At 39.8% G+C, this 26103-nt stretch overlaps 1 protein-coding gene across 2 annotated transcripts in view; it reads left to right on the top strand.

Annotated features, from left to right (window-relative positions):
- LOC149321763 (glycine receptor subunit alpha-1) overlaps positions 1-26103 on the top strand; it is a 96183-nt gene that overhangs the window by 33729 nt on the left and 36351 nt on the right. For both annotated transcript variants that reach the window (XM_089501878.1, XM_089501926.1), the window contains exon 2: positions 5420-5550. In XM_089501878.1, the coding sequence (XP_089358004.1) occupies positions 5420-5550 (131 nt within the window). The remainder of the gene's footprint in view (positions 1-5419; positions 5551-26103) is intronic.

Below are 26103 nucleotides of genomic sequence, written 5' to 3' on the forward strand. Positions count from 1 at the left end.
ATGGACTCAATCTACTTCTTCAGTAAATAGTATTAAATATTTACTAGCAGATGCATTCCTGTATATTGCCTATTAAGTGGCTGTTTTTTTGTTTTTGTGGGTTTTTTTCAAATTTCTTAAAATCAAAAAAGAGATGTATCTGATACATCTAGTAGACATTTTAGATTATTATTATTTTGAAAAATTATGGCCAGAATCTTCTATCCACTCCAGTGTTATATAACGATTGTCATTACATAGCTGTGTAGTGAATCCCAGCCTGATCCTCCACTTCCCCCTTTACCAGCCAGTAGCCAGTGCAATCAATGGTGGCCTTTCTTCTGTCACTAAGAAGGTGGATGACTAATGTTCCCACCTCCTCATGCAAGCAATTGCCATTGCAACAGGCAGAAATAGAGTCCCTGCCTCAAGTCCTCCTCACAGCAGAGATTGTTCACATGAGCAGAGGGGTGACAGCATCAGTCTGCTGCTTCCTGAACCACAGGGGAACAGATCTCCATCAATCACAGCAGCTGCTGACATTTAAATGGGGATTGAGGGACATTCACAGTCCCTACCTATATTCTAAACAAGGGCATATGTAGGCATCATGAATACAAAGCAGTCACAAACACATAACTCTCGCTTAAGCATTCATAACTAACTAGTAAGTTTACAGTCTGTGTTTTATAACCACTGCTTTACCTATATTATTATTTTTTGAAGCTGCTGTTTTTATTACTGTGTATTCCTATTTTGAATGCTGTGACTTGAAATTACAACATTAAACTTACTAACTTACTATTTTATTTTAATGTATGCATTGAATTTTTTAAAAAACAGGATGCTGAACGGAGAGGGGAATTTATATTCAAAGAAGCCTTCCTTGTCTACTGAAATTGCCCATCTCTGGTGTAAGCAGTTCCTAGGGGAAGGAGGACCAAGACAGGTGTAGCCACGACTCATTCAGAGCCAGACTCAAACTTAGAAAAGCAAATGGCACCCACTTCTGCTTAGTTCAAGAAGCTCTCTTAAGCCCACAAGGCCATCTCTGACTCCCTAGTAGTAAAACAATTATTAACACCACAGTTTTCTGCATTGGTCAACTGTTCATTATAAGTTGGAGATGAGCCAGCAGTGTAATGCCATGACAAAGAAGGGAAGTAATATTTTAGCCTAAATTTATAGAACCATAGTTTTCAAGTAAAAAGGACTAATAGTCCCACCATAGTCTGCACAAGGCTTTGTCTAGAATGCCATATTCAATTATGGGCACCACATTTTAAGAAGGATATAAACAAGTTGGAGCAGGTTCAGAGAAGGGCAAGAAATATAATAAGAGGTATGATAAGAAAACAAGAGAGAATGCTGCAGATTTGTTCTCTGCTGCCCAGAAAGTAGGACCAGGTCTAATGGTTTTATGTTACATGAGGGTAGGTTTCAATTTAATTGAACTTATTCACAGTTGGCAACAAAACAAATCACCCAGAGAGGTGGTGGAGTCTTTGTTTCTAGGTGTCTTCAAAAAGGGTCTGAACAGCTACTTGCTGGGATGTTGTAGCAAACTTTAAGGGACATCATACTTAAGGGCTTCCTGTGATTTGGGTCTGGCTTTAACTTTTCAGATGCTCACTACCTAGTCAGCTAGGATGCTCATTTGCATATAAATAGGTATGCAGTAGTTCTTCTTACGATATTGGCAATGTGTTTGGCCAGGAGCATCTGTGGCTGTCTGCTCAGTCTGGTCACTGTCCAGGAACACAGTGCTGGTAGCTATTTCTTCTGGTTCTCTGTCTTTAAACTGGCAGTAGACTGGACAGCCCTTCAACTAAATATTCATGCAGCTATGTATCTACCAACCATACCTTTTACTTGTCAGACTAGTTTCTTTTAGTTTTGTCAGGTAGCTCAAGCAATGGGAGCACAGAGACAGAATTTTAAATTATGTCTCTATCCAACCCAAAGATTAGGGATTAGCAGGTTAAAGGGCACTGTTCTGAGCTGTGCACAAAAGTTGGTCCATTTTAATGCAACAAGACAAGCTATGATCGGACAATGTATGCCTCTATTTGCTAGGAAAGTGATATAGAGACAACACATTGAACAGATACAAAATCACCTGAAATTTCCACAACGCGTCTGATCCTCTGTATCCACAAATTCTGCATCCATGGATTTAACCATCTATCATTTGTAAATATATATATTTTAAATTCCCAAGAGCAAATCTTAATTTTGCCATTTTATATATGGGACATCATTTCACAATGCCAACTTTTCATAGGACTTGAGCAACCATGGATTTTGGTATCAGGGCTGGAACCAATCCCAGCAGATACTGAGAGCCCACTGTACCACAGTTTGTTCTTTTCTATAATGTTACCAATTTATAGAAATCCCATGAAATCTAGTTCCTCAACCCATTACTTATCCTTTCCACATTCAATCAAGATGTGGTGCTTGTGTCAGATGTGGGCGGGGGGGACATCCTCAAAGCACCAAGCTGTTGTCAATTGAGCCTGTGACTCAAAATGGGACATGAAAGAAACTTATGGAAATATTAGGTCTGGAAGTCAGCTGGGTTTCTTCATGTTGCACATGCTTCTAAGAGTGAAGATATGACTTTTGATCCTTAGTTCCTTCTGGAATGCTTCTTAATCTTTGATTAAACTTGTATGCCTGAGCTGGGCAATGCATGGCCCACCCAATATTGTTAGCCTGTAATTCTCCACAGTACTATCCATGATAGCCAGTACTGAAGGATGGTGGGAGTTTCATTCTAGTTATATCTAGAAGGCCAGATATTCTCCAGGTCTGTTGTGTGTGCCTTTCAACTCAGTCCACATAATTCTCAAACTAGCCTTCACAGCCCAATTCTGAAAAAAAGCCCTGCCTACATCTTGTACAAATGAATGGAACAAATAATGGAATAAATAAAATAACAAGCACCTGGAAATTTACTGATTTCAGTAGATTTCAGGCATGAGTGCCTTTAACCTGTTAACGATGCATTAATTGGTTAAACTACTATAATGTTCTCTGCATGGTGCTGCGCTTGAAAAGTATTTGGAAGCTCCAGCTATTGCAAAAGGCATCAGCCAGACTGGTGTTGGATGTGCATTTTAGAGGCACACCAGTCTTACAAGAACTAAACTGGCTTCCAATTTGCTTCTGAGTTCAATCAAGGATGTGGCTTGAGCTACAAAGCCCTAAATGGCTATGGGCCAGGATATCTGAAAGACTACCTCCTCCTGTATGAGCCTGGCTGAAATTTGAGGTCCTCAGATAAGGATCTGTTGCATGTCCCAACACCTCGGAATATACCACATGGGGCTTTTTGCAGCTCCGATCCGTGGTGACTCCTGGTTCAGCTATGCAAATTCACGTCATAATGTGAATGTTTTATCACATCTGGTTGCCCTTCCATTGCCCTTCCGAATAGAGGGGGAATCAAATCCAAGGCAAGTCACGTGATGTGGATTCATGCAAAGCGGAGTGAGTGCAAATTGTATTACCACATCGGTTTATATCATGCGGATTCAATGAATCGAATTGGGACCCTTGCACATGCTCAGTGGGGGTCTGGACACTGTCCTCCTTCCCTGCCCCCTCCTTAGCTGTCATCCTTCATTGGGCTGAAGGAGCAGTCAGGGAGTGATGGGATAGGTGGCAGGTTGGCAGAGAGGACAAGATGGAGATGCAGGAGTAGGCAGAGGATGATGGGATAGGTGTCAGAGTGGCAGAGAGGATGAGATGGGGATGCAGGAGCAGACAGGGGATGATGGGATAGGTGGCAGAGTGGCAGAGAGGACAACATGGCATGAAGTAGGAGAAGGGGAATGAAGGAGCAGGATGCAGGGGGCAAAGGGGGGCGACATTGGAGTGATCTTCCACACCAAACCAATTTGAAGTGAAATCGAAGTGAGCTTGAAAGCAAATTCTGTGAATTCACTTTTTTTCCAATTTCAACAAAATGAGGGGTCACTTTGGAATCACTGCGGAAACATCACAGAAGGAGCTCCCATTGAAAGGAATCTCGTCTGATAACACATTAACATTATGATGTGAATCCACATCACTGAACCCGCAGTCACCCTGAATCTGAGCTGCAAAATCTCCAAAAAGCTCCATGTGATAAACGCCCTTGTGAAGTTAAATTGGTATGTACATGCAACTGGGCTTTGCTCTGTTGCAGCACTTAGAGTATTTAGCTTCCTACTAAAGGAATCAAGACTGGCTCCATCTTTTTCAAGCTACTAGCAGGCAGCCAAACAGTGCTGATCCACATGGCCTTTAATGTTTGAAATAGCCCTGATTTAAATGTTTTAAAGGTGTATCTTAAGGTTGTTGTTAGGCAGTTTTCACAAGTTTTAAAGAGGATTTAGAGATTGAGAATGTTGAGTGTGGGACTAGGAGATACCATGGTTTGAATCCCCACTGAGTGACCTTGGACAAGTCACACACTCTCAGCCTCAGAAGAAGGCAAAGGCAAACCCCTCTGAACAAATCTTGCCAAGAAAACCCCAAGATAGGGTTGCCTTAATGTCACCATAGGTTGGAAACAACTTGAATGGTAACAACAACAAAAATTTAGAGACTGTTTTAGTATTTAAAGAGGATTTTTAGTATTTGAAGAAGAAATTAAAAGGTTTCATATTTATACTGTTTTAAGTGTTTTTATTTGTTTATTGCCTCAGGGGCCCTTCTGGGCTGGGAACTGATATAGAAATATCATAAATAAATAATTACTGAATAAACCTGGGGAGAGGATTGCCAATATTAAATCAGATCTCTGCTATTATTGTTGTATGTTTCAACCTGAGACTAAGAACTTTGAAGTGCTTTAGTCCCAGCATGGCTGCCAGATTTCTTTACCAATAAATGACCAATTTAAGTAGGAGAATCCTAGTCCCCTGAAGTCTCCCCGTGGTGTGCAGGAAATTTCATCTCAAGCTACCTGTTCAAGCAAATGGAAGCTGACATAACTCACACACCCTACTGACTCTAGAAATGGAAATGTCAACATACTGCATGCTCTCCTCTGCTATTTGCCATGTAATTACATGGTAATTGATGCACCATAATAAAACCTACCTAATCTCAAAGTGTGTTTTCCCACTAGGATAGAATGCTAAAGTTCACATTTCTGATTTAAGGGGCACTCAGAGTCTGTACCTAAATTAGCAGAGGGATTTTCTTCTCTATCATTTTGCTTGATCTTGGGTAGCGATTGGGATTCCGTGTTCAGGAATGTTTGGGCTGAGCAAACAAATTAGCTGAGACCAACTTCATTAAGAATCCACAGCAGTATTTGTCATGGCTTACAGCTGCAAAGAATTCTGATCCAAACCCTCACAACAGGGGGGCGAAAGGGAAAAAATCAGCAAAAGAGGAAGGTCTGCTAATGAAATCTCTGCTTGCTTTCTTCTTTTCGGCTCAGCCTCGCCGCTTCCAAAGAAACTGGAGCAGCAGCTCGGTCAGCTCCTAAGCCAATGTCCCCTTCAGATTTCCTGGATAAACTGATGGGAAGGACATCAGGATATGATGCCAGAATCAGGCCCAATTTTAAAGGTATGCACTGCACGCTCTCATTCTTTTCCTTTCTATTTTGTTTTGGATCAGAACATGACCTTTGGGTGTGTTTTTTTTACCACATTCTGTTTGTGGGGCTCGAAAGCAAGGTTCTGGTTCCCTATTAATGAATAACTGCCTTATTATTCTCTAGTTATTCCTGTGAACATACCTCATGATCCACACTAGGGCCACATTGCAGCGAGGGCTGAGTGGTAGGGTAAGCTATAACAACTGAAACAACTAGAAATGTTGAACATTCCTCTACATTTTTTTTTAAAAAGTAGAAAAGATACAAGTAGAAAAACAGCAATTCATGGAGAAAGACTCCAGTCAAGCCCCCTCTGTGTCATGCTAGTTTTTCTTCATGTTTCTATATCTACTCTCTCTGATCTGCTTCTCCTCAGTTACTATCTTCTCATCTTTCTTTTTAATCTCATCCTTCCACTCATCCAGTCACTCATCTCAACATTCTTTATGTTCCCTTTTGAGCTGTTGTTATTGAATCCTAGAATAAAGTATAGATTTCATTTGCTTCAATGGTTGAATGTGATTTAACTGTCTGGCCAGAAATATAGCCAAAGATAACTTATCTTGAGAACAGTGCTTCCAGGTGTTAAAGCATGTTTAAAACATAAAGCATTTACAAAACATTTTTCTAATATGTGCAAACTACTATGGATCTAGATCCAGTCACTAGTTTCAATGTAAGTAGACTTGTTGAACAAATGAACTTGCATAAGTGCTGACAAGGGCCTGTTACAGACAGCCAAAATAAAGCTGCTTCGAGTCACAGTGGAGGTATGGTGTTTCAATGATGCATGCATCCTAAGAGTCCAGAAGTCGCACCAAAGCCACGCTCCAGCTCTAAGGACTGGAGCATGGCTTTGGTGTGGCTTCTGGACTCTTAGGATGCATGCATCATTGAAACACCATACCTCCACTGTGACTCGAAGCAGCTTTATTTTGGCTGTCTGTAACAGGCCTTAGTAAATTCCTATTGATTCAATAGGTGTACTCTACTTAGAACTAACAATTACATTCAGTCCTGCGAATGGTACCTCCCCTATAGCCACTGCATCTGATTTTTACCTCCTATCTGCATTTTCTGCTCATTTCTTTAGTACAAAGGCAACAGATCCTATCTGATAGTGGAAGCTAAGCAGAGTCATCCCTGGTTAGTACATGGATAGGAAAATGCTAACAAATACCAGGTGCTGTGGGCTATATTTCAGAGGAAGAAACTGGCAAAAATGCCTCTGAGTTATCTTTGCTTAAGAGAACCCTTAGGTTCTCTTAAGATTTATCATCCCACCACCATGCACACAGGCAGGCAGAGAGAGCATGGGATGTATAGACTTCTCCTACCATTAGGCATAGTGATGCAACCACCTATGCTAATAGAAGCCAAGAGACAGCAATGGCAATCCCTTGGCTGTTCCTTATTTGTCTCATGGCCATTCCAATCTGCTACAGGACAGAGCTGTCTGTTTCATATAGCTGATCTGCTGTCCTCAAGTTTGGTGGTTTGCCAATATTTGATTGCCAGTATTCAACTGTGAGTTCAGTCACAGTCTAAATGTGAAATGGAGGAAGCAAGCAACCTTGCCCTTCACTGCAGGTAGCAAAATATCTTGGGCCAACCCTGGTGCAAGTGCAGTTATGTATACTCTAAGTAATTCTGTGTGCTCAAATTAATGGAGACAACATGTATGTTACACCTGTGGTTTTTGCAGCCAATATACCACGGCCTCATAAATGTATGTCCATATATCTTTTAAATGTGTACATGCATGCATCTGGAATAACAAATATATTGAGATGCTGCAAAAGCATGTGTATCTCCATGTTCTTCTCCTACATTTTATATACATGATGGAGCAAAAACACACCAGTCTGACACATCAGGGGGTGGTGTGTGTGTGTGTGTGTGTGTGTGTGTGTGTGTGTGTGTGAGAAAACTAAAGGGTCAAAGTTAAGGTGCTTTTTGATTATGTCAATTTCATCCATGTCACTTTCACTTACAACACACCTGCTGGTTATCTGAAATGCTTTCATATCATATAAAAAGATGCCCTTTGACAAACATGCAGCAGCTGCTTCATCAGCCTTGTTCTATCATTTTGGATTTTGCCCATGCAATTGCCCAGAGTAGGCTGGTCAAAAGAGCAACTTCGTAGAGAAGACCTTTTTATAACATAGCATAAAATCTATTTGGATTAAGCAACATATCTGATAGGGATAGGTATCTCTAGCTTCTACCATTTTAATGTACTGTTCATTGTTGAGGTCAGTCAAATCAAATGGAAGGACCACTGTACAGGAGGAGTAAAATAATTAGCACAAACCAATTGAGAGCTTGGGGGTGTGGAAGGCTGCTGAGCAGAAATAAAAGTTTCTATTTTCTCATGACCATTCCTCACATCCAAATTTAGCTGATCAGCAGTAATAAGCCTTGAGCCATCAAGCTTCTGAACATCGAGTTAACCATAAAGACATGCAAACTCGGGTGCCCCAGTTCCAAGAAGAGCTGGCCTCTCACAGCTGCCACTTCCCTAGAGCCACTTTGCAGCTTATAAACAGAGCAGACATAACTGTGACTCAGACTGAACCCGCTCCTTGCATCCCACAGGGGTGATGTGGTCAGCAGTGAACTGATGGCCATACACTCACCTTCTTTCAGCTCAGTCATTCTCCTCTTTGTAGTATAGCTAAAACCCTGTCACTTTAATATATCTGATCAATCTGATTTCCACCCAAAGAAAGTTACATGAAAATATATTCAGAGTAAATATGACACGTTTAACTCCCTGTGTCCTTCTGATGCCCAGCAATTAGCCAAAATGCCTGTTAGAACACATAGGGTAATATGTACTCCAAATATCTCATTTTGCAGTGCCACCCAGGCATACAAAGCTATTAGGATCTTAACTGCCAGGAATTTCTTATCCACATTTGGGATAATAACTAGCGAAAGACAAAGGCTAGAATCTTGTTGAGTCAATATACTAGCATAAAAACAAATTTTATTTTCTCCAAGGCCATGTAAGTACAATTGCTAATACAGCCATTCATTTTCCAAGAACACACACCAATATGTGCCCCTTCCATTTTGATCTGATAGATTGAGAAATAAAGTGGGCCCTTTGTATCCACTGGGGTTTGATTCCAGAATCCCCTGTAGTTACCAAAATCCATGGACAGTCAAGTCACATTAAATACAATGGTGTAGTAAAATAGTGCCTCCTATAAAATGGCAAAAGCAGGGTTTGCTTTTTAGAATTCATATTTTTAAAAGATATTTTCAAATCATAGATGGCTGAACCCCTGGATATGGAGGGCCAACTGTAATTTACTATTGTGCAGTGATCAGCTCATGCCAAGGCCTCTTCTGTACAGTATCTAGAAGTAATGTGAGATGCAGCATAACTATGCTGGTGTAGATTTATATTATACAATGTCTAAATCTATACAGATTTATACTCTACTATCTGCTGGGGTTTGGTTCCAGGACCCCTGGTGGATACCAAAATCTGTGGATGTTCATGTCCCATTAAATACAATGGCATAACAAAATTGTATCCCTTATATATAATAGCAAAATCAAGGTTTGTGTTTTGGAATTTCTGTATTTTTCAAATATTTTCAAGCCATGGATGCTTTAAAAAAAACAACCATGGATAAGGTGGGGTGGTTGTATAAGGATGCCAGAACAAGCAAACAATGGAAGTCATGTTGATGATCAGAACAGCAATTCTATTGCTGTTGTTGTGTGCCTTCAAGTCTTTTCTCACCTAAGGCAGACTTATTATGAGAATTTTTTTTTGGCAAAATTTGTTCTGAAGGAGTTTGCCTTTGACTTCCTCTAAGGTTGAGAGAATGTGATTTGTCCAGTCACCCACTGGGTTTCCATGGCTGAGTAGTGATTTGACACTGGGTGGCAGGGGATTGAACTGGATGGCCATTGTGGTATCCTCCGATTCTAGGATTATTCTATGATCCTGGTTTCCAGAGTCCACCACTCAAACCCCTACACCCTGCTGGCACACAGCAATTCCTATACAGATACAGATCTGGAAATAGCCTTTGGTTGACCCATAGTTTTACTTCATTTTGATTGCCTATATTTCTATTATTATTATTAAGCTTTATTTGTATAGCACTGTAAATTTACACAGTGCTGTACATACAATTAAAACAGATAAAATAAATCTGCCTACGGCATACATTCTAAACAAATAATTAAATAATACATATTAATTCATGTTAACATTCAATAAAATATGGTAGACAACAATTTAAAATTATATCAGATAACAATCATGCAATGCCTGGGAACATTTCCCTGGACAATATAGTCTTCAACTTTAGCAAGAACCAAGGCCATCAAAATTTGTTCCTGCAATGACAGCCTTGTAATGATGCGTTATGCTCATTGTTGTCATTTTCACTAGTGTACTTTGAGGACCCAAGTGTAACCATGCCAGTAGGCAGAAGCCTAGGGAAAAGACTAGGTCAGGCTAGTTCACCCGCTGTCAAACTGATCCTGTACCAGCAGGGTCAGTTGGGTCAAAATTTGGCTTTTGGTGGCTTCTGCTGAAATTGACTCTGTAGTAATGCATAGAGATGGGGAAAACTGGTTGGTTTGATCTTATATTGAATTGATTCACTGTTCTCAAAGAAAGTTCCAAAATATCATGCAAAATGTATTTTACAGAATATGGTGCACAAAAAGCATATATTAGGAGGAATGACTTACAAAGTCAAAATGTTTACAAAATACATACACATACCATGCACAGAAACATGTTCAAATTTTGTCCCGTATTTCTACTTAAAAAATAAATCAGAAATCAACACTAAAAAGGACAGAATGAATACAGGCTTGGAAATCATGTGAACATTATGGAAAGATAAATAAACAACTTTGCCCATCTGTAGCAATACAGGAGCATATAAATGTCAGGCTAGCTAGCATGCCTGGATGTGAGCTAGGCTTCTCCCCATAGTTATGAAATGGCACTGGTTACATAACAGTAAGAGAGTCACCAGTGTGGTGTAGTGCTTTGAGAAGTAGACTATGATTCTGGTGACTGGAATCCCCACTCAGCCATGAAACCCATTGGATAACCTTGGGCAAGTCACATGCTCTCAGCCCCAGTGAAAGGCAAAGGCAAACCTCCTCTGAATAAATCTTTTCCACAAAAATCCTGTAATAGGATCACCTTAGGATCACCATAAGTTGGAAACATCTTGAAGGCATACAACAAAACCAAACCTAACAGTAACATTTTGTGCCCTCTTGATAGTTCTGTAAATGTTCTTGTTCTTGCTACTGCTGTTCCAGTTACTGTTGTTGCAAACCCATGCAGATATGACCTTTCACTGACAGGAACCACAAGACTTCACCTCCCCCTTTGTTAGAGTCTTTTGTCACTTGAACATTCTTTTCTAAGATCCCTAACAGTTCCCTGGGAACTAATGATGATGCCATAGATCCACATGCTGAAAGATTGCCTTTTAGTCTGGATTCCATGTGTGGCCCTCAGTACTGTGGGGTGCAAATGCATGATCCATAATTCCTAGGAGGTATTAGCTGCTGGAATATGCCCCTGCAGTCCACAACTATTCATTCCATTAAATTTATAGATCACCACATCTGAAAGGCTCCAAGCAAGTAATGACATAATAAATACAGAACATTCTATCAAAATTAAGTCAAAATCCAATTCAGTCTTTAAATATAGCACAAACTAAACCCCAGAACCTGCTAGTTTAAATCTGCTCATACAGATCAAAATGAACAACTATAGATGCTCTGCCTACGTTTTAGAAACAATGGAGGCAAACCCCAAGAAAGTTGACATGGTATTATGAAAATGGCAGTCTTTTTTGGGATGAGTCTTTTTGTGTGAGAGGGTAGGACCAGTCCAGTACAGTAAATTTAGTACTTGGCACTACCAGTTATTACAAATAACCAGTTACCAGTACAGCAATTCCTTTCTTTTTTCAATAATTATAGCATAAACTACATTATATTCTGATTATAACTTCTGGCATAACATCACTTTTACAGTTATGGAAGTATGCCCTCACTGAATGATGGAGAATGAATATCTAATAGTTCAATCACTGTTTCATGCTATATCACACACTGTTGCCTTGTGGCAGATTTTTTTTTTAATCCTACTAAAAGGGGTAACTTTTTAAAGTTACTTTGTAGAAAAAGAAAGAGCTACTTGCAAAATTTTGAAGCTTAAAGGCAACTACTTACCCTTTAGGACCTGTAACTGTAACTTTCCAAGTGTTAGGTAAATCCACATACAGAAGAAAACCTGCATCAGCTATTTAAAAGGTTGTCATGAGGCACTGACAGTTGCACAAAGTGGTGGAGTCTCCTTCCTTAGAGGTCTTCAAACAGAGGCTGGATGGCCATCTGTCGGGGATGCTCTGATTTGGATTTCCTGCATAGCAGGGGGTTGGACTGGATGGCCCTTGCGGTCTTTTCCAACTATATGATTCTATGATAATCCATAGTTTACAGTAACATGCCTACAGTTACTGTTATTCCACTTGACTAATTTTTAAATAGTGATAGGCAATACTGGTCTCAACATTGTGTCTGGACACTGCAGATGACAATAAGATGGCTAGTGTATACCAGCAAAAAAGAAGACAAAAGATAATGCAGGTGTGCATACAATGCACATATGCTGATTTATGTGTATAGAAGAAAATTTAGAACAGTTGCTATTGTTTAAAGAAAAATGTAACATCTCACCCTAATGGGGAATTTTGTGACCAGGTGACCCGTGTCCTTGCTCAGTCTTTTCTCCAGGGCTGCCAGCTGCAAATGGGCAATAATAATGATTTAATTGATAGGGCTGTTGTGAAGATATACATTACATTATTTTTGTTGTGTGCTTTCAAGTTGTTTACAGCTTATGGTGACCTTAAAGAGAACCTTTCACAGAGTGAAGTTGAAGGCTTTCATGGCCGGCATACATGTGGCCATGTTCTAGAAGAGTTTGAGCCTTATCACACGGAGGTTTTTGCAGCTTTTTGCAGCTCAGATCCGACATGACTGTGGGTCCAACGATGCGAATTCATGTTCCTTTCTATGGGTGCTCCTTCCATGGCGTTTCCACAGTGAATCCAAAGTGGCTCCTCATTTTGATGAATTTGGGAAAAAAGTGAATTCACAAAATTCGCTTTCAAGGTCACTTTGATTTCACTCCGAATTGGTCTGGTGTGGAATGCAACTTTGCTTCTGCTCTGGTACACCACCGCAAACCCCCCGGGTTGCAAATTTCCCATGATGCAGCTCTGTAATTTTCCCCCATTTCCTTTCAGTGGTCCTTTCACTTTCAGGGCAACTCATTTTTGGGGAATATATATATGTGTGTATGTGCATGAATGTTAATATACAGATATGTATATCTATCTGTCTATATATGTGTGTGTTGAAAATGCTGAAATGGAAAGGAAAATAAAAAGGGGGGATGAAGGAGACACAGAAATATTCATGAGGCAAATATTCACGCAATCACGCAGTTACACAAAACAGGAAACAAGAACTTGCGCCCCTTTTCACCCCAGAAATGTACAAGGTCACAATGCGTTCAGACCCTCACTGAGCATGCGCAAGGGTGCCAATTTGAATCGTTGAATCCCACTAGTATGGTAATACAATTTGCATTCACTCCGCTTTGCTTGAATCCGCATCACGTGACTTACCTTAGATTCGATTCCCTCTCGATTCGGAAGGGCAATGGAAGGGCAACCAGGTGTGATAAAACATTCACGTTACGACGTGAATTTGCATAGCTGAACCAGGAATCACCACAGATCTGAGCTGCAAAGAGCCCCGTGTGATAAACACCTTTATTCCTGATGTTTAACAACAGAACAATACATATGCACATCACTCCTGCCTTCCCAGGTTCACACAGTATATATATATACCCAACTCCTTTCCAGTCAAGCATTCTCTGAAGATGCCAGCCACAGTTGCTGGCAAAACATCAGGAATAAACTCTTCTAGAACTTGGCCACATAGCCTGAAAAACCCACAAAGAACCTTTCTCTGAGTTTTCTGAGGCTGAGAGTATGCGACTTGCCCAAGATCCTCCAGTGGGTTTCCATGGCCAAGTGGAGATTTAAACCTTTGCCTCCAGAATCATAGTCTAATGCTCAAACCACCATGCTCTATATTGTATTAAATTTATTATATGATATGATATTGTCATATATATTATAAATTAAATTCAAATTAGCATTATATTTTATAGGTGATATAAAATTAATGATATAAATATTAAGTACAAGGACTTCTTTTGTTGTGGAAAAGTGGCCATGACAACATTCCCATGGACTATTCCCATATAATTAAATTGGAAAAAGTATCCTTTGAAGAGAAGTATTGGGAAATTGTAAAGAATGTCATGAGATGCAAGGAGCAATAGTTTTTAATGTTCTTAATGTAAATGGAGATTGCAATAAAATGTTGCTATGTTTTCCCTACCAATAGGACCTCCTTCTTAGGGTTCTATCCAGCCATTTCTTTCTAGCAAGGCATTCAACCTTCCTTCAAGAGAATGTTAGCTCTTCATTTTTATAATTTTTCTTTCCCAGTTCCACATTAATCTACAGGGCATGTTCACTCCTCAGTGGGCTGTTTGAGGGAAATCTACCGAACTCTAACTTTTCTTGACTTTGGTACTTCTGAGCATACTTATACCTCCCTCTTGTTTCGCATTGTGCCTGTTTTGTCTCCAGTCCTGTTGGCATTAGGAATGGATGGCTCAGCATATTTCCACTCCATCTCAGTTTTGCACATCTTCATTTATAAAGCTGTTCCAGTGGTTTGAGCATTGAACTATGACTCTAGAGATGAGAGTTCAATTCCCCACTCAGCCATGGAAACTCACTGGGTGACCTTGGGCAAGTTACACACTCTCCACCCCAGAAAACACTGTGATAGGTTCACCTTAGGGTTGACATAAATTGTAAATGACTTGAAGGCACACAACAACAATAACAACAATCCATCCTAATTGAGCCTCAAGATGTAGTTTATTCCCACCCCCCAAAAAAACCACCATCCAAATACATTTAAATATGATTTTGAGGGGAGGGCAAAATACCTATTCTGGATACACTTTGCCTTAAAATATATATGTTTTTATATATTTTACTCCTTGAAAAATAAGACCTGTGCCACAAACTATGTGCAAGTGTGAAATCGAAAGGATATTAGTAAGCAGCTGCTATAACAGAATATCCTTGGTTCTTGTAAATCAAAGAAATTAGAATCAGGTCCCAGTTCATTTCAAAATGCAGATTGAACAAACCCCTTGAGTATCCTTCATTGGCACTCGCCAGCTGAGTTCGCTATTAGAGGGAGTGAATCTGATGTGTGAAATGTTTTATAACCCTTACTTTGTTTTTCCCATGAGACACATGGGGCATATTGCAGATGGGGGACTGAACCTGAGACACAGTGTCTCATCCAAGGCCAGTCTGTGAGTCTCCTGAAGTTTAAACCCCTGCCTCCTAACTTCCAATTTGCAATAGCTTTGTGCCTGTCTTCTATAAGCCAGTAGATGCCATGATTAAAGTTGGTACTCAGCTACAGAGAAGGCCTAAGTTACTGGGAAAGGAATTGAATCAATATAGGGTTAAAAGAAATACACCACAGGAACTTCTTTCCACCTCAGCATGCACGTATACACAAAAGAAATTAAACTTTAATATTTAATGAAATATATACATTACCCTTCTGCTGAAGGCAGTCGTATTGTAATTTTATTCAAGATAATTTAATTTCAGATTTATTTCAATGAACTACACCTCCCCCATGGGGGCAGTTTGCTGGCATAGTCTGTCACACATAAATCAGTATCCAATTTATATGAAAGTCACAGCCGCAGCTTTTCAGAGTTGGGGTTGTAGCTCTCTAAGCCCGTCATTTAAATGAACCAGCAGTAAGTAACAGGGGCATTTTAATGGTTTAGATTTAAATGAAACTAAAACCATAGCTGCACAGGGTCAGTTTCTTATTTTTAGTTAATTAAAACTAAAAGCAAGGATGAGGACGGAAACCTTTTGGGAGGAAAGCACATAATATCCATGTTTTAAATGTTCGTTCTAAACCGAGACAGAAAATATAGATCAAGTGAGAATATGAAAGATATTCAGGGAGAGGAGCTGTCATTTTTGTATATCATATTACTTTTGAAGAGTTTGCAGGGAGGGGAGTTAGCATATATGTTCATCTTTTAAAAAAAAACCAAGGCTAAAATCCCAGAAAATAATGAAGGACCCCATGGGAGTTTGGAGGTCTTCTTTGTAAAGGCAAGAGAAGTAGCCTCACAGGTCCACATTCAGAGATGCAACTCAACTGCATCAACCATCCCACAAGGCTGCAGTTAGCCATGGTTCTTGAAGCACCACAAAGCAGTTCAAGTTTTTTCTTGTGTGGGAACCAAAGCTTGGGAAGTTATTTTTAAAAATAAATGTTAAAGTTACAGATAGGAAAGCTGATAGAAGAGGGTTTGGTGCATTTAGTTAATTGTTAATATGCTTCAATATCTAATTCAATTGCATTCATATTATAGGAGAGAAAAACCAAACTATTACACCAATATTAAATTGCCATTTGAATTTAAATTAAATGCCTCCTTTAAACTCCTGCCTAGAATGAAGCTGAGATGTTCCATACATTAATATGTATTTGAGTCTGTGTCGTAGGAAACAGCTTCATGGTTTTTTTGAATCATGAATTTGAATCAACTGAATCGTTAACTCAACAAGTACTGTTTTGTTCAATGGGTCTACCCAGTTCCACTTTCCAATACTTACAGAAATGGTGAGCTAAGTACCATTTGTGTGATGAGTCTACTCCAATCCCTCCCCCCAAAATCGCATTCTGCTCAAGAATATACCAATAACAGTTCTGAGGACCTCGGGTGATTGAAGATAATACTTTTTTTAAAAAAAATCTACATTATGGATCATAGAGACAAGTAAAGCAAAGCTAATAGCAAAGATCAATGTATCTAGTCATAAGATTAAAAAGTACTAGAAAGACTCGGCAATTGGCAACAAAATCTCCTGAGGAATCAAGGGAGAAAAGCAAAAGCTTAGAAATCAAAACTTTTTCAGCCCTGGGCCATGCTAGTTGAGAATGCTGAGATTTGTTAAAAGTATTTTCCCAAGTTCTGTCCCTTGCCTCACTCACATCATTCCTCACTTCCCCACCCCCAAGATGTACTTTTTGGTGTGCTTTGTTATAGACAACAAAACAAAACCAAAAGCCTTATACAGTCAGTCTGAATTTAATACAGGCTAACTTTGAACACATACTGAATTCAAAGTACAAAAGTAGTTTGCACTATATTTATTCAGCAGCAGAGAGAGAAGAGGAGGAGGCAGAATTTTGCCCTTCCTAGTAGACTCGGGCAAAAGCAAACTTCTGCAGCCTCACCTAGCTTGTTTGTAAACTTTTGCCATCTTGACTACATTCAGATGCTGCTTGGCTATACACATTCCAGTTTTGATGCATGAAATGTTGAGGGTATTCAAACATCCAAGCAATTTTGAAATTTTGAAAGACTACTGGAACAATGTGCAAGTAATTCACACACATTTAAACATGATATTTTTAAAAAAAAAAATAGATGAGAGAGGCCATGTGGGCTGTCATTTCTTTCAAAGTACTCAACAGGCCTCTCCCCCACACAGGTCCACACATTCAAAAACTGTCAAAAAGAACTTTATGAATATATGCATAGTGCTCCTTCACACAAGTAGGCAAAAGCCTCAATCAGAGTCCCTCTTGCATGAAGAAGCCTTTCATGTTTACATTCACAAGCACTTAGGAGTTTATCACACGGGAGAAATTTCTCTTAATTTCAAATGAAAAGAAAGTGGGGCCAGAACGCATTCACGTGAATTTGCTAGTTCCCATTGCCCGAAATTGCTTGTGGTAGTCTATCACACAATAATGTTAAACCCCATGATTGCATTCAGATTGCCATTAGATTATACTTCCAATTTCCCTTGTCTGATAACGTCCTTAGAATTGCTTTTCATTCTGGCCAGATTTGCAGTTACAGTGTAGCCACACTGTCTTCTGGGGTTTGGTTCCAGGACACCATATAGATATCAAAATCTGTTCATGCTGAAGTTCCATTATATACAAAGGCAGAGTTGAGGGCTGACTGTAGCAGGGGACATAGTCACTGGGCATATTAGTAGTGGGAAGGGAACAGAGATATCCCTCTATTTGTTTTTCTTTTTTTTTTTTTGTTATGCTCTTCCAGAGTTATGGGAATGTGATTTTAAAAATTTTAAGAAAAAAGAAGAAGATGGGGGAGAGGGAGAAAAGAAACTGGTAAAAGGGGGAAAAGAAAACAGACAGCTTGGAAATAGCAGAGAGGAGAGGGACAGAAGGAGATTGCCACCATGTGTCTGCTCAGTATCAGGACTGTTGCATCTGTGGGGTAATGGCATAATAATAATAATAATAATAATAATAATAATAATAATAATAATAATAAAAAATAATTGTATTCATATTTCCCACCTCTCCCAAGGATTGAGGCGGGGTTACATCATTAAAATAATACAATACAACACAATACATTACACAATCTATAAAATACTAATACTGAATTACACATTCCTATTAGTTCCTTAAAATATCCAATCATCAGATAGTTATACAATCATAATCAGGGTAGAGCCTTAACCATAATTTCTTATACAAAATCCAAAACGCAGCACACTTGGCTGTTCATTGATGTCAATGAAAATATCCACTCTACCAATGCTTCAGTGGCACAGAAGCAAAGGGTCAGAAGCAACGTCATGCGATAGGTGTTGCCAAAAACACTATTCCCTTCCTACAATGGCTGTTTAAAACCCATGTGTGATAAAATCCTAAGAAAAGGGAGTGTTAGCCTCCTTGGCAATGGTCAATCAGATCCAATAATGCAGTGTTTGCCTTGCAGTAGCCAGCTAGAGCAGCAGTTGTCACTTGAGGCCTCTACTCCTCATGGAAGGAAATAGAGATTTTGGCAAGTATTGGCAAGAAACATAAGGAAAGATGAACATATTCAATGTTTAAGGATACAAGGACACCAATTTAAGATAAGAGTCTTCGCTGATGGCATGGTACTTTTCCTGGATGATTCAAATAAGAGTATAAATAATTTATTAAACATATTAGAAGAGTTTAGTGTTCTCTCAGGTCTCAGAATAAGTAAGTCTAAGAGCAGTCTGTTGATGAAAAACCTGACCAAAAAAAAGATGATCTAAGTAAAAAAATGAATTTCAAAATAGAAAATAAAGTAAATACAGTCTGCCCTCCCCATACATGGGGACTCCATTCCGCCCCTCCCCGGGAATATGGGGAAAAGAGCGTATGCTAAAGCGCCATAGGAAATAATGGGGCGGATGCACTGCAAATACACGCCCCATTATTTCTGCCTGGGCTTGCCTTACGTGTGAGCTCAAAGCTGCAGAAGGCAAGCCCACCTATAAGGAGGGCCGACTGTACCTTGAATTAATAATATCAAAAGGGAACTCAGAATTATATGATAACAATTATAAACGGACTTGGAATGGAATTTAAAAAGACCTTAATAAATGAACCAATTTAAACTTATCACTAATTGGACAAGTTTCAACAATTCAAATGAAAGTGTTGGCAAGCGTGCTCTGCCTCTTCCAAAATTTGCCAATAATCACCAATGACAAGCCATTTGTTCAATGGAACAAGGAAATATCTAAATTCTTGTGGCAAGGGAAGAAGCCCAGAATTAAACTCAAAGTATTACAAGATAAAAAAGAAAGATGAGGCATGAGATTACCAAACATGAAAATATATTATCATGCTTGTGGTATGGCTTGGGTAAAAGAATGGATAAACTTAGCTAATGAAAGACGACTACAATTATTTCCCTGTAACCCCAGAAACCTACCTATTAAATATGCTAACCGGTTTAGGAAATCAGACAGAGAAACTGTATGAGCATATAGTCCTATATGTGGTAACAGCTGCTAGACTGGTCTACACTAAGAAGTGGAAAGACTGACAAATCCCAAATATAGATGATTGGATCTTAAAACTAATGGGAATGGCACAGATGGACAAATTAACAATCTACCTGAGCAATAAGACACTGCAAACTTATGAAGACAAATTGGGGGGGAAATAGCTAATTTATGGGAAACAAAGATTAAACAATAATAAGAGAAATACTTAAAGTATTTTACAAATGTATAGAGGTCTATATCAAAGAAAAAATAACAAGAGATTATATAAGATTTAATAACAAATGTTAATATAATGGTATGGATATAGATATGTAATATGATTGAACTTTGTTTTTGTTGTCACCTTTAAAATAAATAAATAAATAAATAAATCACACATTGGTTTCCAGTAAGTGAACATTTTTTAAAAAGTAAAAAATAGAGATTTTAACTAAGCCAAATTAAAGTAAATAAAGACAGTGGAATGATTCACATCCCTGTGGCTGTGTGACTGGAATTTGGAAGTTCTTCTAAAAGAGTCAGAGTGACAGTCAAATTGAGTAAGTAGGTTTTGAGACGCAGAAATAGGGTCAAGGCTTCTACTGACTTAAATGTGGGCCTGAAACTTAAGGGTCCGTCACAACTAGAATATATCCATCAAATCAATTGCTGAATCTCATTGATTTAGTGGCTCTGCTCTGGTTTGTATTTATTGTTTATTTGTTTCTATCCCACCTTTATTGGAACTAATGATAGAAATCACACACGGTGAGAGAGCAAAATCTATAAACCATATTTAATGTCTTCCACATAAATGGAACCAACCCAATCTAATGATAATGTTTTTTTAGTCTCAGAGGACTCAGGCTGTAAACAGATGAGAGTTTAATCCATCTAGATTTTAGCATTGCCATTTTTTTTCCACAAGAGATGGTCTGTACTGGGGAAAAGAGTGCATGTTAAGGTTACCAGAATGAAAACTGGAGAGAGCTTTAATGATCATGCAATAGAGAGAATTTGAGCAGTGGTTATTTTCTACCTACCACAGTGACAAGCAACATCTGCTGAAATTCTCTCTTCTGTACAACCACTAAAGGTACAGGACACCTCTCCAGTTTTCATTCTGACAACCCCAGTGCATTTTGAATTTTTGCATGCCAAAAAACTGTCCCCTTCTGTTTTCTCTCTACACACTGTCGTTAGGAAAACTCATTAGCTCTCTTAGCTTTTCCTACCATCTGTATGCCGATGACACCCAGCTGTATCTTTCCGCCCCTGACCTTTCTCCAAGGCTTGAACAGCAAGTTTCGTCTTGTCTCACAGCTGTCTCGCAGTGGATGCGCCATCGGCGTTTGAAGCTCAACATGTCCAAGACAGGGCTTCTTGTCTTTCCTCCTAAGCCCACCCTTCAACTCTCCTTTTCTGTCTCTGTGGACAACATTTCTATTCAACCAGTCCAGCAAGCCCGCAGTCTTGGTTTTATCTTTGACTCTTCTCTGTCGTGTATCCTTTCAGATCCAGACCACAGCCAAGACTTGTAGATTCTTTTTGTACGATATTGCCAAAATCCGACCATATCTCTCCGCCTCTACTGCCAAGATCCTGGTCCATGCCCTAGTGGTCTCACGACTTGATTACTGTAACGTCCTCCTGGCTGGGCTTCCTCTTTCTCACCTCCGTCCTTTAATCTCTGTTCAGCGTTCAGCTGCACGCATTATCACTTCCACCCACCGCTCTGACCACATCTCTCCTGTGTTGGCATCCCTTCACTGGCTCCCCCTCCCTTTCCACATTCAGTATAAGCTCCTGCTGTCGACATTTAAAGCCCTCCATGGACTGGCCCCTCCTTACTTTTCAGACCTTCTTTCTCCTCACCTTCCCACCAGAGCCCTCCGTTCTGGTAGTCAAGGTCTGCTGTCTCAGCCCAGGATTTCCTCTGCCCCATCCCGGATTCGCCCCTTTTCACTTGCTGCCCCTCACTCCTGGAACCTTCTTCCCCCACAAGCAAGAGCCATCACTTCTTTAACCAGCTTCAAAACGGAGTTGAAAACCATCCTGTTCAGAGAAGCCTTCCCAGGCATTGCATAATTGTCGCTTACTATTTGATATTCTTTTGGTGCCTGTTTATCAAACCATTTCCTGTATTGCTATGTACTGTATATGCATTATCCTACTTGAGAGTATGTATTTTCCCTGGAAAATGATTAACCATCCATTATGAAGCCAAGCCCTCCCTCCAGTCCATCTGCCTTGGTCCAGGCCTTGGAAGTAGAGAGGAACTGCTGGACCTCTTACCCTTCCCTCCACCACTCCTTCTGTGTCATGTCTTTTTAGATTGTAAGCCTGAGGGCAGGGAACCGTCTAACTAAAAAGATTGCATGTACAGCGCTGTGTAAATTTACAGCGCTTCATAAATAAAGGTTAATAATAAATAATAATAAATAACCATCACCCAGGACAAAAAAGAAATGCAATAAAAACACTGGTAGACTGGGCAAAAGAGATCTATGAACCCCACTTCCTGGAAGATGAATTGAAGCACCTAGACTGGGCTCTACAGGCTAATGGTTATTCCAGCTCAGACATCAGAAGGGCTGCCAGGCCTAGAAAAAACAATAGGAGTGAAGATAAAAAACTACCCAAAGGGAAGATATTTTTACCATACATCAAAGGGGTCACAGACAGAATATGGAAACTGGTGAGGAATCACAAATAGTTACCAACTGGCCAAGAAAATCCAGAAAATGCTTCATTCAGCGAAGGACAGGAGAGACCCTCAGCAAAGGATACGGCCGCAGGAGTTTACCGCATACCATGCAGCTGTGGACAAGTCTACATAGGGACCACCAAACGCAGTGTTCAAACACAAATCAAGGAACATGAGAGACACTGTAGACGGAAGCCGGGAAAATCAGCAGTAGCAGAACATGTTATAAACCATCCTGGGCATAAAATACTGTTTAAAAACACTGAAACTCTGGACCATGCCAACAACTATCAGGTCAGAATACACAGGAAAGCTTTTTTTTTCTGGTTAAAACTCGATGTATTAGAGTTTGTTTGTTTTTTCAAACCAAGAGCTGGGAGGAAGGGGCAAAAGAGGAGTCTCGTGGCACCTTTACAACTAGTCAATTATTTTAGTACTATATAGGCTTTCATGGTGGAGCGTAATATCCTCAGCCCTAAATATTTTACTCCGCCAAAGTAATTGAAAGCTATTGAATTCCATAAACACCTGGACAATTTCAACAGGAAAGAAGAAACCCTTAAAGTAAACAAAGTTTGGCTACCAGTCCTGAAAAACACCAAAATCAAGACCCAGCAAATGCAAATGAAAACCACTCAGGGTGAGGGGGAGGGTTCCCAGCAGACATTGGATCATTAATTAAATAGACACAATGAGGCCTTGCCATTCAACAACAGAACAATACACAGATTAATATGTAAATCGCTTTTTCTCAACCAACAGTATATATACCCCACTCTTCCATGCTAGCATTCTCTGAAGATGCCAACCACAGCTGCTGGTGAAATGTCAGGTATAAACTCTTCTAGAACATGGCCTCATAGCCCAAAAAACCCACAAAAACTAACCCTTGCTACATTCACCTCACCAAAATGGAGGGAAGCTGAAGATCTTAGCTATTAACAATGATGCATAAGGACAGGTCTTCAGGGCAGAAATCCAGGGCCTCACTACAGAAAATGAGCAGGAGAGCCCTGAAAAGCAGCAGGCCTGACTTATTACATTTCGGTAAGACATGCTCTTATCAAAAGATACGGGCTCCACAAAATGACCTAACTGCATGACTGGCTGCAGTTGCTTCTTGATATAGGACATTTCTAAAGTAGTAACCTATGCTGATTCTGTGACAATGTAATTATCATGAATCCTTTCATGCTACACAATTATGGCGCTGTATTCCCTTTTATGGCATGTGGATATGCAGCTTAGGGAAGGGCATTTAGAATTTTCAGCCAGAGAGCTCAAATGTCTTGCCAGACTACAATTCCAGGGATTCTGTAGGATGTTTCCATGTCATTTAAAGAGAAATATGGTGCTAAATTGTGTAGTGTGAAAAGGCCTCATATCTTCTCCCCTGTCCAAAATCTGGGAATTGTAAATTGATGTGAATGTTGACTATTTTGTTAGATATTGCTAGGCCGTCTGACTGAAAGAAACTGAAAATCAGCTTGGATGTATAATGTGTGTTGAGTGGTAACAGATCTAGACTGGTTTCAAGAAGAAACTAATAAAAAGAGTAATTTCCAGGTTATAGGTAGGATTACTCTTTAATCCCTAGGTAAAATCATAGTAGCATACACTTTTCAATACTGTGTCATAATACATCCTGAAATTATCAGCAAGTAACTCAGCATGCCCACTCAGAATCTATAGCATAGGGTATATATTAGTGTCATGGGAAAGGGACAAGTAGGAAATGTCCTTTAACATAATGGATGCAACCATAGCTTTTAATACAACCACAGTTAGTGAAAGCATCAGAGCATGATGTTCATTTGCTGCCCCTGAACTGCTAGACAAAAGCTATGAGAAACATTTGTTCTCTCCACATCTGAGGAATGTTGACATGTTTTTAAAGAAAAGCCATCAGATGCATTAAATCTTGAAGCCTTCTGGCCTATAGTTTAGGCAAATCCTATAATGTTACCAGCTCTCCCCAAAGAAGTCGCAACAGCTCATACATTATATTACATTAATGTATGCATGTATTTAAGGTTGAACTCTGTTTTACATTTGTAGAGAACTGGCAAAATGATTAGGACAATTTAAAGGAGAGTCAAAACTCATTCAAAAGAAGGAAAATTGAGTATTATGTAAAACAATTTCTGAGACTTCCTTTCTTACTACTTTTTTACTTTATTGGGATAAATGCAATTTCTTGTCCCAGGAAGAGCAGACCCATTAAACCAATGGGCACACTTCTGTAAGCTCCATTGATTCCATTGGTCCACTCTAGCTGGGTCTAGCAATTGGATTTAATCCATTATATTTCATAGAATCATACAGTTGGGAGACCACAAGGGCCATCCAGTCCAGCCCCCTGCCATGCAGGAACTCTCAATCAAAGCATCCCCGACAAATGGTCATCCAGCCTCTGTTTAAAGACCTCCAGGGAAGGAGACTCCACTACACTCCGAGGGAATGTGTTCCACTGTCAAACAGCTCTTTCTGCCAGGAAGTTCCTCCTAATGTTGAGATGCAATCCCTTTTCCTGTAGTTTGAATCCATTGTTCCATGCCCTGTTCTCTTGAGTAGCAGAAAACAAGCTTGCTCCATTCTCAATAAGGCATCTCTTCAAATATTTAAACAGGGTATCATATCACCTCTTAATCATGTCTTCTTCAGGCTAAACATACCTAGCTCCCTAAGTCATTCCTCATAGGGCATTGTTTCCAGACCCGTCACCATTTTGGTCACCCTCCTTTGGACATGCTCCAGCTTGTCAACATCCTTTTTGAATTGTGATGCCCAGAAATGGACACGGTATTCCAGGTGGGACCTGACCAAAGCAGAATATAGTGGCACTATTACTTCCCTTAGACACTATTCAGTGCGCCCGTGTTATACGCGGGTGTGACTTAGATGGCTTTCAGCATATACTGAAAGCCGTGCCGGGAGAAGGCTTGGTGCGCCCTGGAAAGGGTAATGGGGAACTAAGTTCCATGATGGACAGTGACTTTCAAGAGCCTTGGCAACAATCGACAGCACTCCTTCTATAAGCCTGCAAAAAATACGGAAGATCAATGATGTAGACTCAAGTCAATTGACTCAGACTTAAGTTGGACTCAAGTAACTTCAATGACTTGACTTGGACTTGACATGGCAAAAATGACACACTGAGTTGACTTGAGACTTCCAAAAAGCACAATCCACCTCCTTTTTTTCTGTTAAAAGTTGGCTTCCAGACTTGAGAAATTTTCTTGCAAGGACTTGAGACATGACTTGAGACTTGAAGGCAGAGACTCGAGATTTGGGACTTTATTACATGGGAGGCTTCCCGTGAGTAAATCACCATGAAATCATTAGATATCATAAAAGAAGTGTGATCAGATTTCACATCCCCATACACTTCTCCTGTGACTAAATAATCATGGAAGCTTCAGGGCTCACTTCTCTCATCAGTAAATTGTCACAGAGCTGCCATTTGGCAATAACAGAAGATCCTGTTATTACCAAATGGTGGCTCCAAAGACGATTTACTGATGGAAGAAGTGAGACCTGATGCATCCATGACGATTTATTCATGTGAGAAGCACATGGGGGCGTGAATCCCAATCATGATTCTTTTACAATTTCTAATGATTTCATAGCGATTTACTCACAAGAAGCCTCCCGTGTGATAAAGCTCTAGGACTAAAATACTTGCATACATAACTGCTGAAGATTTTAAATAGGGGAGCAAGTATAGAGCCATCAGACATAGAAATCTAGTAACTTCTTGCCTGTGTGGACGAGGCCTTTGGTTCTATGCAAGAATCCTAATG

This window comes from Sceloporus occidentalis, unplaced genomic scaffold (genome assembly GCF_023333645.1).
Source record: "Sceloporus occidentalis isolate IW3139 unplaced genomic scaffold, rSceOcc1.0.p SCAF_1, whole genome shotgun sequence".
NCBI lineage: Eukaryota > Metazoa > Chordata > Lepidosauria > Squamata > Phrynosomatidae > Sceloporus > Sceloporus occidentalis.